The 17319-nt window shown below is 52.8% G+C and overlaps 1 protein-coding gene across 3 annotated transcripts in view; it reads right to left on the reverse strand.

Moving 5' to 3' along the window:
* Window positions 1-1042: 1042 nt before the first annotated feature.
* Window positions 1043-17319, reverse strand: part of AXIN1 (axin 1) — a 77536-nt gene continuing 61259 nt past the window's right edge. For 2 of the 3 annotated variants that reach the window (XM_054271141.1, XM_054271140.1), the window contains exons 5-10: window positions 16683-16820; window positions 11002-11555; window positions 8607-8783; window positions 7815-8060; window positions 2573-2743; window positions 1043-1840 (exon numbers count right to left, since the gene is read on the reverse strand). In XM_054271141.1, the coding sequence (XP_054127116.1) occupies window positions 1714-1840; window positions 2573-2743; window positions 7815-8060; window positions 8607-8783; window positions 11002-11555; window positions 16683-16820 (1413 nt within the window). In that variant the 3' untranslated portion in view covers window positions 1043-1713. The remainder of the gene's footprint in view (window positions 1841-2572; window positions 2744-7814; window positions 8061-8606; window positions 8784-11001; window positions 11556-16682; window positions 16821-17319) is intronic. The other variant, XM_054271143.1, reaches the window with a different exon arrangement.

The following is a 17319-nucleotide window of genomic DNA, read 5'->3' on the forward strand; positions in this document are numbered from 1 at the left end:
CTGTTGGGCCAGGATGTGCTCAGCCACCCCTCCAGGGAGCTCAGAGCAGCCCCAGTCCCACCCTGTGCCCTTCACCAACCCTGCCCCATCCTCTGTCCACCCCAGAGGCTGCTGAGGGCCTGGGCCTGCTCCACAGGGAAGGAAAAAAAGCAGCAGGCAGTGGGATGTGGGGTTTTATTTCATTTTATCCAAGTACCTTTGAAAAGATCATTGTACAAGTCAGCACATGAGAATGCAGAGGAAATGCCGGGGCTGCACGGCCACTGTACATATTTACAGGGACCCCCCAAAAAAAAGGGGGGGACGGAAATCCCGGGCACGCCAACACCCTCACCAGACACACCACCACCAGAACCTCAAAAAACGGAGCCAAACCCCTCGTGACAGTTCCCGGGCTGAAAACATTTGCAGATTTTGCTGGACTTCACCCAGTGCTTTAGGCAAGTCCAGCCCGTGTTTAAAGGCACTCGGTGAGGTGTACAACAGGCACAGCCCATCCTGGCACGGTGCCCTGGGCTCCTGGCAGTGCCACACTGCTGGGGCTGGGCTCTGAGCAGGGCAGTGCCACCCTGCGCCCCCAGGCTTTGGGGCAACCCCTGGGTGGGTGGGCAAGGGCTCCCTATAGGAGCTGGCACAGAGCAGGGCCTGGGCTGGGCGAGGACAGGCTGGGGAGCACCAGCACAGCCCCAGCTTCCTTGCAGCTGAGTAACCCCAGGAGGCTTCCCAGGGCTGGGAACTGGCATCAACCACCCCCTGGTGCAGTGCCCTCCTGCTGCCTCCCCTGGGACACACAAGCTGACAAAAGATGCAGGACTCATAAAAAGATGTATTTTGTCTTCCCCATTATGGCTCTCCTAAAGAGAGCCCTGCCTAAAGCCAGAGCTTGGCCCAAGGGTCTGGGCACGTCTGCACCAGGCACACAGGAGCCAGAGATGCAATCCCTTCTCCATGGGGACACAGGGGACACACAGGAGTGTGCAAGCTGTGGGATGCCAGCACCCAGCCTGCCACCCTGCCTCTGTGGGAAACCCCCAGACCAAACAGGCACTGACCCTTCTATCCCCTGGGGATTTACTCGGCTGCAAGGAAGCTCAGGAGGAGAAAACAAGACCCATCCTACCACGTCCAGCAGCTGAGCCTGCCGCGGGGGCCACAGGTGACTCCTTCCAAATGGCTCAATGATCTTCACAGCCCCTTTGGAGTGGGGTCACCCCTTCCACACTGGTGGGGTGAGGGCAGCTCTACCCCCTGGTGCTCCAGAGCCATCCATGCCGGGAGAGCAGGGCAGGGTGCCAGGAAAGCATGGAGCAGCCGAGTCTGATGGGTGGCTGTACACTTTGGGTGAGTTCTGCAGTACCTGTATGTTTTACATTTACATAAGAGCACTGTGACATTGGAAATATTTTCCTTTTATTACAATATATCAAAAATATGCAGCTTTAGTAAACAAGGTCATATTACACTTTCTAATGCACTGTACAATGCTACATTACACTTATATTCGGTATGGAGAGGGAGCCCAGGCTCCCACTGGCAGGTTTGTGGGGTGGAAGGGCATCCGCTGCCATCCTGGAGCTGGCCCAGATCCGTGCTGAAGGCAGAGCTGCCGCCCTCTGCCCTGGGCTCGCCTGGTGCCCGTGGTGGCAGCTCTGCCCCAGGCCTTCTCCTCCGGTCCCAGAGTCCTTCACAGTCCTGTCCTCACTGCCCTGGAGCCTAATCAATCTTCTCCACCTTCCCAATGATCTTCTCTTCAAAGATGGGCAGGATGGTGTCATCCTCCCGCACCTCCTCGAAGACCACACCACAGTCGAACTCATCGCTCACTTTCTTAAAGTAATACCTGAAACAAACAGAAATGGGGAAGGGGGAGAGGGAAAAAAATGCAGATGAATGGTCATAGGGCACCATGATCCCCAAGCCTGGGTACAGCCCCTCCATGGCTCTGAGCTTGTGGAGCACAGGAAGCCACTCCCCCATTGGCACTGAGGCCACACTCCTGCCCTGCCCTCAACAGTGACCACAGAAAGTGGTCAGGATCCATGGTCAGCATGGATCAGGAGCTCCAGCCCTGAATCCAAGCCCATTCATGGCTCTCCCAAAAGCAGTGGCCGAGGCACCTGTGCTGGTGGAGCATTTCTAGGCAGGATTTCCCATGGCAGCTTCTACTTGGAAGCGGGAACTTGGAGAGCTCCATACCCCACGTCTGATGGCTTTAGGACCCTGGCAGGACCCAACCTCCCTGTCCTCACCAAAGGGAACTCTGAGAGGAGCAAAACCAGCGATGAATTTAGAGGGTCCCCAGAGCATCACTGAGCACTGACTGCACCTGCCCAGGAACCCGCAGGGCAGCTCAGCAGCTCCTGCTGTAGGTGCAAACCTTGATGCAGGACATTTCTGCTACAAAACCCAACCTGCCTCTCCCCTGCTCACCAGCCACATCCCCAGCACAGCATGCCCTGAGGAAGCCCTCCTGACCCACCCTCCCCTTTGTGGGGACAACACTGCTGTGTCCTGGCAGTGGCATTTGCCAGGGGTCACCAACAGCTGCTGGCAGGCTGGGAGCAGCCCTTACCTGTAGTTCCCTTTCTTGGTCAGCAGCTCCTTGAACTGTCCCAGGGTGACCACGCGGCCCTTGACCAGCGTGCGGTAGGGGATGGGCTCCCCACAGAAGTAATAGGCCACCACGATGTTCTCGCAGGGCTGCGCCGCGCCGCTGCCCGGCCTCTTCTGGGGCTTCAACCTGCTGGGAACACACACAGGGACCTGCTCAGGGCCAGCCAGGGGCTCACAGCCATCCTGCTGGACACCTGGCAGGGCTCAGGGCTGCTGGGTGAAGGAGCAGGTCAGGAATGCAGGGCAGTCCTGCTCCCACCAGCAGCTCTTTGGGCACACAGACACACACCCAGATTGGTCAAGGAGCACTTGGAAAGGCTGAACGAGGCCAGGACACAGTTACAAGGAGGGTACACATTCTAACTCAGCCCCCTGGTGCTGTCTCCAGGCTTTGGGAGGGTACAGCTCCCCTCACAGCATGGTTTGGGGATCACTGGCAGAGCAGCCCAGGCCAAGGCAGCAGAGCTGGGTCACCATCATCTCCATCACCATCTCACCATGCACCTGGTGCCCACCATCCCACGGGGCATGGCCATGCAGACAGTGCCCAGACTGCTTGGGATTATTGTCACCATGGCCAGAACAGCCCAGCAGGACTTTCCAGTGGCCCACATCTGCAGGCAGGATGTTCCTGCACCCCACAGCTCCCCTGGGCACCTCTCCCAGGGTACCTGGAGGTCTGAGGGGATGGAGGTCCCAGCATGGCATGTCCTGGAGACTCTGCTGCCTGCCCTGTGCCAAGGCAGCTGCCATCCCCAAAACCTCAGTGACTTTGCACCTCCTGTGTTTTCCCAGCTCTCAAAATGCTGGTCTGGTCTTTGCTTCCAGCCCACACACCAGGTTCAGCTTTGTGGTGCCATCACTAGACTGAAACTGTCAGCCCAGCCCTCACTCCATTTTCAGAGACAGACAAAAGCAACAATAATTCAGCTCAGGGTACTTTGCCCTTCTCAGAGCCTTTCATCTGGGGTGCTGAAAGCGCTGCACAAACATTGGAGCAGCCTACACAAATTGGTACCTTGGCATGCGTGGTCTGAGCCAGAGGCAGCCTTCCCTTTCAAAGTCACATAAAACACATTTGGCAGCTTTAAAAAAAAATATTTTAAAAGCACACTGGATAAAAAAAGATGATTTTGTATATACATGACTGGAAAGTTGCTGTAAAAACCATCGAATCTGCCAAGCACATGAGGTAATCGCAGTTTTGGAAATGACTCTGACCTTAACCTTTAAACAGTGGCTGGCGGGCAGAGCACCTTTTCATGGTGTGCCCACATAAACACTGGCACTGCAAACCAGCACCAGACACAGCCTTTCCACCTCTTCCTACAGGCATGAGAGGTCTAAAGTTCAGCTGAACAATCTTCCGGGTGCCTGCTCTGCCTGGGAGAGCTTTGGAGGAGATGCAGCACCCTGAGAGGGAAGGGTCTGCTCCTGCTGCCAGCAGAGCTCCCCGAGCCTCTCCCATCCCTGTATCAAAATACAGGATGCCCTTTAGCTAGAAAAACATTAAGGAATTGAGTCATCCTTGGAAAAAAAAATATAAGCCATTTAAAGGGAAAATGGGTCATAAATTCAGGCAAATTCAGTGAATCTTGTGAGCCCGAAGTTAATTGAAGGGGTTTGGAAAACCTCAAAGTCCCTAAGCTTCTCTTAATCCTGGTAGAGACAAGTCATGACTAAGAGAGGGCTGCTGTGTGCCTGGGGACATGGGGACAAGGTGATGAGCCTGGAGCAGGAGCAGAGCTGCTTCCTCAGGGCTGCTGCTCTCCCTTGCCTGGGGAGATGGAGAGGACAGAACATCCCTGAGCTCTCCCAGAAGCAAGAGGGGACTGTGCCAGTGGCTGGAATTGTCCTTCCCCCTGCTGGGCACTTCACACCTGGGAGGCCATTCCTGAACATACTCAGCCTGACTCCAGTGAGATGTGCGCTGAAAATGACGCCTGAAGCAATGCCCAAACATGATCTTGACAGACAAAGAAGGGAGACTGACCAGCCTTTAGCTCCCTAAGCCTTCCTTCTTCCCCTTTTTGAAAATGGGGGCTATGCTTTCCCTTTTCCACTCAGTGGAAACTTGTACAGACTGCCATGACTTCTCAAATATGATGGACAGCGGCTCAGACACTTCATCCACCAGTGCCGTCAGGCCCTGTGGGTGGATTTCATCAGGTCCCATGGACTTGTGCACCTTCAGGCTCTTTAGATGTTCTCAAACATCATCCTCTCCTACTGTGGGTGGCTCTTTTCTCCCAGTCCCTGCCCTTGTCTGTGCCTCAGGTGCTGTGGTTGGAGCACTCAAAGCCATTGAGTAGCTCAGCCCTGTGCATGCCCCAGGTAAGCAGCTTTCCCATTTCCTCCCAGACAGGGCCCACATTTCCCCAGTCTTCCTTTTATCACCAATGTACCAAAAGATGATTTTCCTGTTGCTTTAATTCCATCAGCAGAACTCACACACACCCCAAACTGCAGCCATGGAGCTGTGGCAGGCTGAAGCAGAGCTAATGAATATGGAATCACTGACACAGTGATTACATTGTACATCCACTGACAATGTAATTTTCCAAGAGCTCCCCTAAGGAGAATGAAACAACACAACTGTCTCCACTTTCGTCATTGCCAAGAGATCTCCTGAGACTTTGGCTTGCATATAAAGGCCATCAGAGCGACTCTGAGCCCTGCCTCATTAAATCTGCCACCTGCACCCATCTCCTGGGTGTCAGTGTGACCCAGAAACACTGCCAGGTACCACACCCTGCCCCTTCTGAGATCACCTCCCACTGCTGTGTTTGTCACAAGCACAAAACACCATCCAGCAGGGAAACAGCAGCACTCATCCCCCTCACTGCATCTGCATCCCAGTCCTGACCCAAGCAGTGCATCCCACCAGGGCTGGGACAGGGAACCCTGTCTGGTCTGGTTTGCAGCACCAATCCAAGCTTGCTGTGATGCAAAGGTGTTCAGCTGGCTCCAACTCAACCCTGGGGCTGGAGAGCTCTGGAAAGCCCAAAATGCACCCAGCAGATGTTACCAACCACCAGTTCTGCTCCTCTTCCAATCCTGGGCCAACACAATTAATTCCAATTCATGCTAAAGGTTCTCCTCGCTTGCAAAAAAATCCCTTCTCTGAGGAGCTGGTATTGATTACTACAATCCAGCTGTGAAATGAGAGACTGAGCTACAGGAAATGGCTCAAAACCTGTCTGTCCATGGAACAACCTGCTGGTCACTGGTACACCAATGCTGGGCACTGGTGTGCTGCTGGATCTGCAGGTCATTAGCACTGGATGGTCAATCCTGAATGGCTTGCCAGCAGCAGCCAGGTTGCTATCTCAGAGATCAGGGTGAAATAGGGAAAGAAATGCTTTTTCTGGAAGGATATTTCCAATTGCCAGCACAGTGACTACAGGTGCCTCACTGATTTTCAGTGGGGCAGTGCTGGGGTGGCAGCAGGGCTGCTGCCAGGGGCAGTTTGGGGGAAGGCCACTGCTGGGAGGGCTGTGCTAGAGGGAGTGGCTGCAGAGCTGGAGAACCATGCTGGCAAGGCCAGTCTGGCTGCAGAAAGCTGGCACTGTGTGCTCTCCACCCACAGCCAGCTCAGCTGGAGCCTCAAGGACACCTCTGGGCTCACCTCCACCTCTCTGTGCTTCCCCAAGGCTATTGACAAACCTGGGACACTGGCTCCAATTCCCCAGAGCTCTCCAAAGCTCCTGACTGGAATAAATGGTGTTTTCATGGGAGTTTCAACTTTGTTCTCACTGAGCTGTGAGATCTATTTCAAGGTGGGCTCCTGGGCTAACCAGAGCAGGAGCTTTCTAAAAACTGCCAGCTCAGATGTGCTGCAGCTGCAGCAGCCAATCCTACCAAAATCCAGCAGAGAGATATCAACATCCAGAAATCTTTGGCTCCCTGGGGACCACTGCATCCATTTTTGCCTGCTACTGGACACAGACACATTTACTTTTCATAAGCAGCTTCCCACTGGTGAATGTCACTCTGGTTTTCCAGGCCTGGGGCAGGGCTGGGGGATCAGTGCATCACTGGGGGCAGAGCCAGGCCTCATGGAGAGGCACTGGAATCAGAGCAGCCCAGCACTGGGACTGCTCAGCCCATCCTGCTGCTGGCATGCCTGGCATTTACCACACACCATGGGCTCCCTCTGTAAGCCACTCCTATAATACAGGCCAACTTAGTGTCAAAATATTAACTGCATAGCCCAGGCTGCTCTTTTCAAAGTGTGGACAGGCATTTCTGGGGAAGGTGCATGAATTTAGTACAACTATAAATGACTCTACTAATAAACCCCATCCAATTACACACGCCAAAGGTAGATCACATAAACTTGGCTTAACCTGGCTTGGGAAAGCCCTCTAATTACCTGGCCTTCAATCAATGCTCTGACATGAATACACAGAAATCTGCTACGTGGTCACTGCAAGCAAAAATAACTGGAGCCTGTCAATTAAGAGCTTCTTTTCTAAATTACATTTGTGTTTCTACCAGTCAGACCACAAAGTGTCAAGTTTTCAGAGGACAGCTGGAGAGCTGTGAAAGGTTTTTAATGGACAAAGTGCTTTTAGCTGTTAACAGTAATTATCTAGCACTTCCAAAACGCTTTTCACCAGAGAGCTCCATGTGCCTTGCAAATGTCTCCTGAAAGATAAGACAGAGCAGGGAAATGAGCTCTGCAATGGCCATTAAGCTGAGTCACAGGAAGATGCAGTGACTTGGATATGGTCATGCAGAGTCAGAGCACAGAGCTCTCATCCAGAGGCCACCAGCAGCCTTTGCTGGAAGCTTGTGTGAGATGGAGATAAAGAGCACAGACAGATTTGTCTTCTGCACTTAATTCTGCTGCATCCTGATGAATTCTGCTCCTGTAGCAAGCTCTGAAGTCATTGTGTGACTGTGAATGAGTGGAGAGCCAGCGAGCACCAGGGCAGAGAGCTGTCCCAGCCATGCCCCTTCTAGATGTGCTCCCTCTGCCAGCCCCTTCCCATCCAGCCACAGATCACAAGCCATGGCCTCAAGGTGGGTTTTGCCACTTGCACCATGTCAGAAGGACAGAGGAAGGCTTCTCTGACCTCTCTGTATGCTGCAGACCAGAGCAGAGGCCATGGCCATCCCTCAGAGCGAGGCCATGGCCATCCCTCAGAGCAGTCTCTCCCAGCCCTCCCACACAGAATCACACCGTATCATCCTACCTTTGCTTAAGGGGGAGCTTTCCAGCCCTTTTCTCCTCCTCTTCCAACCTCCTGCGAGCTTCCTCCAGCTGGGTGAGAGGGTTGGGGGCCGGGTTGGGTGGCATGGTGGGGTCCTGGATGAAGGGGTGGGAGGGCTGGACGACGTTGCGGAGCTGGGCGCTGACCCAGGGGTGCACGGTCACCGGCCGCTCGATGGACAGGGGCCGCACCAGCTCGTGGGACAGCTGCTTCTTAGCACCTGAAGAGCTGCACACAAACACCAAGGGTTCACATGGAGCACTCACATGCTCTGCACAGACACACAGACACTCCCAGATGGACCTGCTGCTGGATACAGGCACCACTGGGAAGCTCCTCACAGCACTGCGTTCAAGGGTGCGACACCAAAGTCTAAAGGAGATTTTGAGCAAGTCCTGAGACCAACCCTGAAACAAACCCCACAGGTAAATGTGAGGGCTCCCATCAATCCCATACATAAAATGAACTCAGGAAAAGGCAGCTCCATCTTTTGTGGCATTTTCCCACAGGATGCCCTCCCCTGCCTACCATGTGCCATGTTATCCACCTTGGAACCACAGCTACCTGGAGCTGCAACCTCCTGCCATGGCCATGAGTTATCCTTCAGAAACAACAGCCCCTGAGTAATCCTCGGTCTCCCAAGGGTCTAAACCCTTGTGTGGTGGATTCTTGCCTTCCCAAGATGTCTGGAGGAAGGCAGCCTGCTGACCCATCTCCCTTGTGCAGGGGATGCCATACAAGAGTGTTGTTATCCCTTGTTCTGCCAGCCCTTACCCATGGTTTGTTTTCTTATGCCTGCTGATCTCCTTCTCTCCTTCTATGATCCACTGAAGGATCTTCTGGTTTTTCTCCACATCTTCAGGAGATCCTGGCATCTCATAGTTGGCACCATCACTTTTCCCTGAATCGGTCTTCTTAACATTCCTTTTTGAGAGCAGACTTGCTTTCCCACTGCAAGAACAAAGCTTGGGACATTAGTGCTTTGCTTATGCCAACCACCAGAGGGGCAGAGGATGGACACATCTATCTCCAGACATGGACACATCTGTCTCCAGACATGGACACATCTATCTCCAGACATGCTCCACAGCTCTACCAAAGCTCAAACCACCCATACCACAGTTCAGGCTAAGAGTAAGACTGCCTAGACCTGGGCACAGCAACTTCTCTGCCCAACAACCTGTGGGGAGAGGAAGGTTCTCTTCTGGTGTCCTGCCAAGAGAAGGGCTGTGTTAAACCCCCAGCTCTTTGCTCAGAGCAGGAGGTTGTCCATTGTCTGTCTCTCCCTGCCTGACCACTGCTTGAAACCTGCGTCCTTCCTATCACCCCCAGGTTCACTGATACCCCAACCTCTGACTTGCCATGCCCAGAGTTTGCTTCTCACCCTCAACTGAACGAGGCTTCACCTCATGGTGGAAGATCACAAGCCCAGCCACCTCAACCACCCCAGGCAGAGGGAAGCCAGGAAAGCCAACACTCTGGCTACCCCTGTGGCTGCAGCAGAGGCTCCTGCAGGAACACCATGGCACACACAGCCACGTGCCCAGCCAAGCTGCCCCATGCTCAGGAGGCCATGCAGGATTCCTCTGTGCTGGCTGTCATTCCATGAGATTCCCACTGTCCTAATCATCCTCTTGCTTTACTGCACAGGACCTCACTCCTGCATGGTCACTAAAAACACAGGAAAAACAACCTGAGCACCACAGAGGAGCAGCAGTCCCTTGGATAACTTTGCTGATTTTTTTTGAAAAAGCCTGGGGAGGAATTGCTGCAGATCTACAAAGGCAGGGCAAGCTGACAATGTCTCTGCTTCTCCCAACATGAGGACTACTGGGTATCAAATGCAACTCCACAGCATCAGGTTCAGTGCAAACAAAATAATGCTCTTTTCTGCAGGTTGTCATTGACCCACAGACACAGTCATGCGGGGCTGGGGGAACAGAACACCAGCTGGGTTCAACAAAGAGCGAGAGAAGCCACCACAAGAGACTGCTGGCTGCCAAACAAGACCATTTGGATGCAAATCCTTGTCTTGTGAAGCTTCTAATTCAGGGACTGCCAGGAACTGGGAATTTGTGCCAGAGGAAGGACAGCTCTGAGTGTGTCCTTTAAAAATCTCATTAAATATATGCTGTAGCTGCTGCTAGAAGGAAATCTTGTGTCTAGATGGGGCTTTGGGTTGGCCCAGCATGGCCAAGCTCATCTCTGGTGAAGCAACAACCCTTTCCCCATACAGACATGGTGAATTTAAGTGCCTCTCCCTCCGGAAGAGCAGTTTGCTTTGGCTGCTCTGCACGCTGCCTCCCTCCTGCCACCCCAGAAAGCTGATCCTGACTGCTGCAGACCCAGAAAACCTGCTTCACTAACTGTCCCACCCCTGGTACACTGCAAAGACACATCCCAAAGCCTCAGCCCTGGGGAGCCAGACACCCTCAGGGTGAGCACAGCCTTCCCCTGTGGCTGCTCCATCCCCATCCCTCACCGTGGGCAGCCCTGAGCTGCACTCCCACCTTTGCAGTCACCCTGCAAAACCTGCCAGAGAAAAGGAGCTCCCCCCTCTGCCTGCAGCATGGAAGGGATGGAGGAATTCAAATGGCCAAGGCAATGCAGCCAAATGGCTTTTCTGGGCAGAGGGTGCCCTACCCTGGAGAACATCCCCTTGGGACTCGCTGCAAGGGCAGCACTGCAGTGCCCACTGCTTTGTCAGGAAGAGAAAGGAGCCCTTCTGAATGGGTCCAGCCTTGCAACAAATAAGGTAGGGATTTTTGTCCTCTCATAAACACCTTAAGAGAGCTGTTTCTATTACCCAGACCTCGACATACAGCCCTAACACCCAACTCCAGGTGAATGGAGAAGCAGACCAGCAGCTGCAATTTCTAAGCATCTCCACTGCTTTAAGTAGCAGAAAATCTATTTTAGAACCAAGGTCAATAAAAATCCTGGTTAGAGAGTGTCTTTCAGTACCAGATCAGAGATAAAAAGGACTCTATAAAGGTTATCAGGGCATATCCATTTCTGAAGAGGAAGAGCCCTCAAATGACATCCCAGCATAAGCTCCCACAGGAAAAGGCTGAACTGCTGTTTCCCTGACATGCTACAGCCTGTTCATGGAAGAGCTTCCTACAGAAGTCATGGCTTTGGGAATCCCACTGGGTGTTCCTTGACTCACCTGTAGCCTAAAGAGTCCATGGGGACAGGGGCCATGCCCAAGTTTTCACTGTAGTTTCGTGACTTTGTTGCATAGTTATGAGAATCTACATTCCAAGCAAAGCTGTTCTGCACTCGCTGCGTGGCCTCAGCCTCGATCTGCTCTTTTGGTTTCATCATGCTGTGGTGGTGGATGTGGTGGTAGACATGTTTATGGTGGTATAAGTTAGCTGCATCCAGTTTCATTCCTGATTTTGTAGCGTGCTTGCCATGCCCTGGAGGAATTGTTCCCAGAGTCCCTGGCAGCTTTCCTAAGTGGCCACTTTCTGGGGACCGTGGCTTGGGAGAGTGACGGCCAGGTCCTGGAGATTGGCAGCCTGGGGTTTTCATCACACGCTGCACGTGCTCATCCAGGATGCTCTCGGGGTTCTCCTCATGGGCATCTCTCATCTGCATCCCAGCACAGCCCATCTCAGCATAACGAGGAGCAAAGTGATGGAAGGCTTGGGCAGAAGGCATCTTGTGGCTCATGACTGAGGGACCAGAAGAGATATCTGCATCCTCACCTTCTTCTTCCTGCAAGAAACACAGGGACACTTAGAGAATGACAGCAGAGTGGTGGAAGGGGCCCCTAGCCCCACCTCTTCTTCCCACTACTGCTAACCTTAGGCCAGGCCTGCTTTAGTCCAGTCAGATCTTGAAAACCTTTAAGATGATGGAGATCCACCATCCCTCTGGATGTCCCGGACTGACAGCATGCTCAAGCCAAGCCTGTGCAGTCTGGGTGCCACTGAGCAGAGCAGCTCAGGTCTCTGTATCTGCTGCTGGAGTCCCCATTAGCAATGTTCTCCACACACCACCCAAGGAGCTGTGCCAGGCAGCCCACACATCACAACCAGCCTTACAAACACAGCTGACAAAGATAACAACTCAACTGGAGCAGGCACAGCTTTACTCCAAGTCCCCTGAAGGTGGTTCTGCAACCACCAGCAGCAGAAACAAAACTTACCACAGAGCACCTCCAGCTTCCTACGTGCCTTTGGTGAGGCACTGCTTCAAAGCCCATCAGATAAAGCCCACAGCTACAGGATATGCAGCAAATCAGTTCTGAGTCAGGTGAGACCAGGGGGGTTTTCTCACCCAAATGACTGTTTCACAAGGCAAAGCCAAGACAAGGCTTGTAACAGGAGGGAGCAAGTGAAGGTCGACAGCTGCATGAATGGTTTTGGAAATCAAACATTGATTTCTCCCGGGCATGCTAAGGCTGGAGTGAAACACTTGGTGCAGATAAAGAAATGGGTTGGAACTAACTGCTTGTTCCCGCAGCTCACACTGGTCTGGGACATGCTGCTAGTGACTCTTAAGTCCTTGCCAGGAAGAATTAAACTCCTCCGTGCTGACAGCCACAGTTTTGATGCTGACGGACTACTTCACACTCCAACACAAACTCAGGTATTTATGAAGTTTCTCTATTGGAAGTCAGGATTCGTATTTGTTTTAATTACATAAGCAGGATTCCAGTCAGTCCTTTAATCCTGCTCTTTTCCTCCTTTGGCCCAGTAAAGAAATCAGCTGCAGCCAGGGTATCTCTGCCCTGCCAGATAAATGCATCTACAGGAAAACACTGACTCCCATCAGCTCTGCCTGTCAGATGCCATCACCCAGCACTTGCTAACCAGCTTCAAAGTCTCAGCTGCCAACCACACAGCAAGAAAGCAAATAACAGGCTTCCTCCCAGTGTCACACCTGGGGGCTCAGGCCTGAAGCAGGGACAATGCCAGGCTTTGTAAGCCTGGGGGTGTGACACGATGCTGGTGTCTGGAGGGGACACAGCACTTACAGATCACTCTGAGGAGCTTCAGAGGCACCTTTCATCTACAGCCACAGGCCACAGCTTGCCAGCCAGCAGCCCTGGGCACTCAGCTCAGGGACAAGGCATGGTGAGGGATGTGCTGATTACATCCCTGCCACTGAGGAGAGCATTTATTAGCACTTTGTGATACCCAGTGACACCTCCTCAGCACTTGGGAGGCTTTAGGAGCTGGTACCTCCCAGGTTTAAACATCACTGATGTGCAGGGCAGGAGCTGACCCTGGCACAGATCCCTGAGGAATGGCAGCATGTCCTTTCAGCTCAGCCCAGAGCTCTGGCAGTGCTGTCACACCTGAGCAGGATGGCATGAGAGTGAGAACCTAGGCTGGTCCACCCAAATGGGTGCCTGGGATTTGGGAAATCCTCTGGCTGCCCAGAACTCCATTTTGCAGGTAATGTGGACTTTTGCTTCAAGACTGAAATCAGGATGAGCTAAAGGGAGAAAAGGCTCTCTCAGTTCATGTTAGCTCAGCTCATCTGTGTCACTGAGCAGATCAGGACCCCAAGTAGGACCACAGGCAGGAGCAGTTGCTCCTGGGGTGGGTCTATGGGGACCCCCAGGACTGGCTTGACTCCCATCAAGCAGGAACACCCCAACAGTGACACAACAGCAGTGAATGAAGGAATCGGGGCGCTTATCCCAACTTGCTGTCTTTCCTTGAGCAGGACAACAGTTTGAGTCAAGGTTGTAGGAACCAATCCTGCTGAATCTTTTCACTGTGCTCAGGCTGCAGTGAGAAAAACAACATAAATGGTGTGGGCTCTGGAGCTGTGTTCTGGGACCTCGCTGTGGTGAGCTGGCAAGGCCTGGCAATGAGCTGGGCAAAGCTTGGTGGGGATCTGGGCAAGGCCTGGAAATGAGCCTGGTGGAGATTTGGGCATAGCTTGACAGTGAGCTGGGCAAGACCTGGCAATGGGCAAAGCTTGGCAGTGAGCTGGACAAGGCCTGGCAAGAAGCTGGGAAGAGCTTGGCAGGGAGTTGGGCAGAGCTGGACAGTGACTCTGGCACAGCCTGGCAACAGTGCTGGCACAGCTGGGCAGTGGTGCTGGCACAGCTGGGCAGTGACCCTGGCATAGCTGGGCAGTGACCCTGGCACAGTTGGGCAGTGATGTTGGCACAGCCAGGCAGTGATGCTGGCTCAGCTGGGCAGTGATGCTGGCTGGCACAGCCTGGCAGTGATGCTGGCACAGGCTGGCAGTGATCCTGGCACAGCTGAGCAGTGATGCTGGCACAGCCGGGCAGTGACCCGGGCGGCCAGGTGGCACTCGGGCGGGCACGGAGCCCCGCTGCCATCGCCACTAGATGGTGCTTTGTTGACGCGCTATTGTCACTGAGCGGCTCCAGCAGCTCCCACGGGCAGAGCTGCAGCTCCAACTCCGCTGAGTGCTGAGCTATTTTTACTCCCAGCAGGGCTGGGGGTGCCCTTCCCTCTGAACCAGGAGCCGAGAGCTGCTCGGATGAGCCACAGGCAGCGATTCCTCGCTGGAATCCTCCTCCTCCGCCTCCCCCCGGTCCCACCCATCAGGCTGCTGCTGCTGGGAAGGGAAAACAGCTCTGCTGAGCACCACAGCCCCTTCCATCATCATGCCAATGATCTCCAGTCAGGCAACGTTTCATGTTCAAATACTGAGAATCTCACTGGTGGCTTTGCTTCCCCCTGGCTTATTTTCCATTTGTTCATCTCAGAGTGATCTGTACGATCCAATACTGATCTACGTGACAGCAAATTCCATTCATGGACTCGAGGCTGAAGAGTCTCAAAAACTAATATGGGAACATGCACATCCTCTAATCCTCTCCCACGTTTCTCAGAATAATTAGTGAATTCAGCATTTGCTTTTTTGTAAAGCAAAAACCTGACAGTCTTTTCAGTAAAAGGCATTTGGCTTCCAATCAGATGCCTCCTCTCAATGTTACTGCATGATGAGGCTTTGAAAGGGAACCTGCAGGCTGCTCGTTAGAGGGGAGAAAAATTCCTTTCCCCTGGCTTTTGTAAAATATTTCCAGCTTCTCTGTTAGGCTGGTAACTGCCCAGTGTGACTAATGCTCCTGGTTTTCTCTGTGCTGCTGTGCAGTGAGCCATGCAGACCTGAGAAGAGGTTACCCTGCAGCCCTGGTGTTCAGGTCACAGAAAAAAGCCCTGTGATCTATCAGGATTCCAGTTCTCCCTCTTGCTGATACCAGCAGCTCCTGCACCTTGAGTGCTGACCTAAAAAAGCTACAATTGCTTACTCTGAGTTTTTCCTGAATGGCTAATGCCAGATGCCAGCCAGTCAATGAAATACATTCTGGAGACAGCAAAGAGGTTTAATATATAGCATTAGTGGGAGTCCTGGGTTTAAAAATAGATTAAGTCACACAAAAATGTGTTTAAACAGACTTAAATATATTCTCTGGCACATAGGTATTTGCTGATTTTATGGTATTGCTACTGGCAGCTTCTTCAAGGAGGCAGAGGGCTGGGATAATGTAATTTAGTGCCGGTGGGGGCTGCAACAGAGCCATGGGAGGAGGAGGAGGAGGAAGTGAGTTCTAGGACTGTGTTAGCAGAAAATGCTGCTGATTACACTGCCTTTGTCTAGAAAGCAATAACCAGACATGAGAACAGTGCAATTCCAGAAGAACAGGAATCTAATCCCAAAATAGCACCTGGCTGGCCTTTTCTGGCTGGATGCAGACGTGGAGGGAGTTTGCTGGAAAACACCTGCAGAGGGATGGGACCTTACAGATCCTTCTGCCTTCCTCTGTTCTCTGCATTTGAAATGCAGATGCAGTTTAAAGCCAACACTACAACCCACAGCTTTTTCCTGTTCAAAGAGCTACCAGATGAGCATTTTAAAATACTCCAACAGGGCTGAAGGTTCTTTCTTGGAGCCCCAGAAGCTGAACCTCCCTGAAAGCACAGAGCCAGCTGAGCCAGGCACCAACACCTCTGCTTTAAGGGAGGGCTGCAGGTTACAGAGCAGGTTACACTGAGCTAGTGATGCTCAGTAACACCATGGTGTCCTCTGGCATCTCTCCTCTGTCCCCATCACAAGGTGTGCAGGTACCCATGACATGCAGTGCCTCAGAAGAAAAGCTATGGTGTGTGAACTGCTCAACAAGGGTCTCACACAGGGAATTCCAGATAACCAGGACCTCACTCTCTCCCTCCTGGAGCTTTTTGGGGAGCTAAAGGCCTTGCACATTTCCCATGGTTCATCTAACAAATCCTCAGGCTCTGGGGCCCCAGCAGCAGCAGGGCTCAGCACTCAGTGCCACTGCTTAGATATCCCAGTGGAGTCAGTGTGTTTATTCTGCCCAGGAGAGTTGTTCACTGCCACACCTGACCACTTCCAAAATTTCTAGGGTGTGCCAGGCACAGATGGGCAGAACCCTTTTGGCTGTGGTAGAAATGGCCTGATAGCAGACACAAACACCCCCAAGCATAACATCATCTGGTTACTGTTGGTGGGGGAAACAGGGAATCACAGAGGGTGAACCTCTCTACACAGTCCCCAGGGATTGCTCACAAACTCAGGAGAGCCAGGGTACCAAAGAAAGTGATAGAGAACGTCCATCGCCCCTGAGCGATGGCAGAAATGGGCACTGCTGTGCCATGGCTGGGATTTTACACAGGGAGGGAGCACTGCAGCTCACAGAGCCCTGCATGGATGGGGGAACAGCACTGTGGAAGCTACAGGAGCCTCCAGGAGCCCCGTGCCACCGATGCCCCCAGCAGTGGAGCAGGGAATTGGCCATCCCAGCTGCTTGCCCAGCAGCTGGAAGCTCCCAGTGGTACAGGGTAGGCAGAGTGCCAGGCTGGCAGGGGAGATGAGGAGATCACTGACCGCTCGGACGCGTTTCAGGCGCTCCTCTAACTTCTCCTCTGCTTCACGTTCCTTCTGCACCTCCTCCAAACGGTTGATCAGCTCTGCAGCAAACTTCTCTGGCTCCACGTGGATATCCTTTGGCATTCGGTAGGTTCGCTGCAGGGAGAGCACAGCACAGGATCAGGGAGGAATCCCAGGTTTCTGGGGAGCCTCTGAGAACTGGAAATGCTGGTTGCTCTGCTGGGAGCTGGGGGAGGACAGGCTGGCAGGCACTCAGCTGCAGCTCAGCACCTGGGGGCTTGGAAGCTGGGCCACCACCTCCACCGGTTCCTCAGCTGGCACCAGCTCCACACACCACCCTGTCACAGACATGCTTTATGAAAAATCCTTTCTTCAGGATTTTTTCTCTTGAGAAGCTGAGAAGCTTCAAGAACAAAATGTAAACATTGATTATCTGCTGCTGTGGAATGCAACAGGTGCATCTTTGATTAGTCCATGTTACTTGTTTCTAATTAATGGCCAATCACAGTCAGCTGGCTTGGACTCTCTGAGAGTCAGGAGCTTTTGTTATTATTCCATTATTTCTCCTTTGCTTTCTAGCCTTTTGATGAAATCCTTTCTTCTACTCCTTTAGTATAGTTTTAATATATATATA

The sequence above is a fragment of the Melozone crissalis genome, unplaced genomic scaffold (assembly GCF_028551555.1).
Source record: "Melozone crissalis strain CALT ecotype California unplaced genomic scaffold, PUWL_Pcris_2 ptg000012l_1, whole genome shotgun sequence".
In the NCBI taxonomy this organism is placed as follows: domain Eukaryota; kingdom Metazoa; phylum Chordata; class Aves; order Passeriformes; family Passerellidae; genus Melozone; species Melozone crissalis.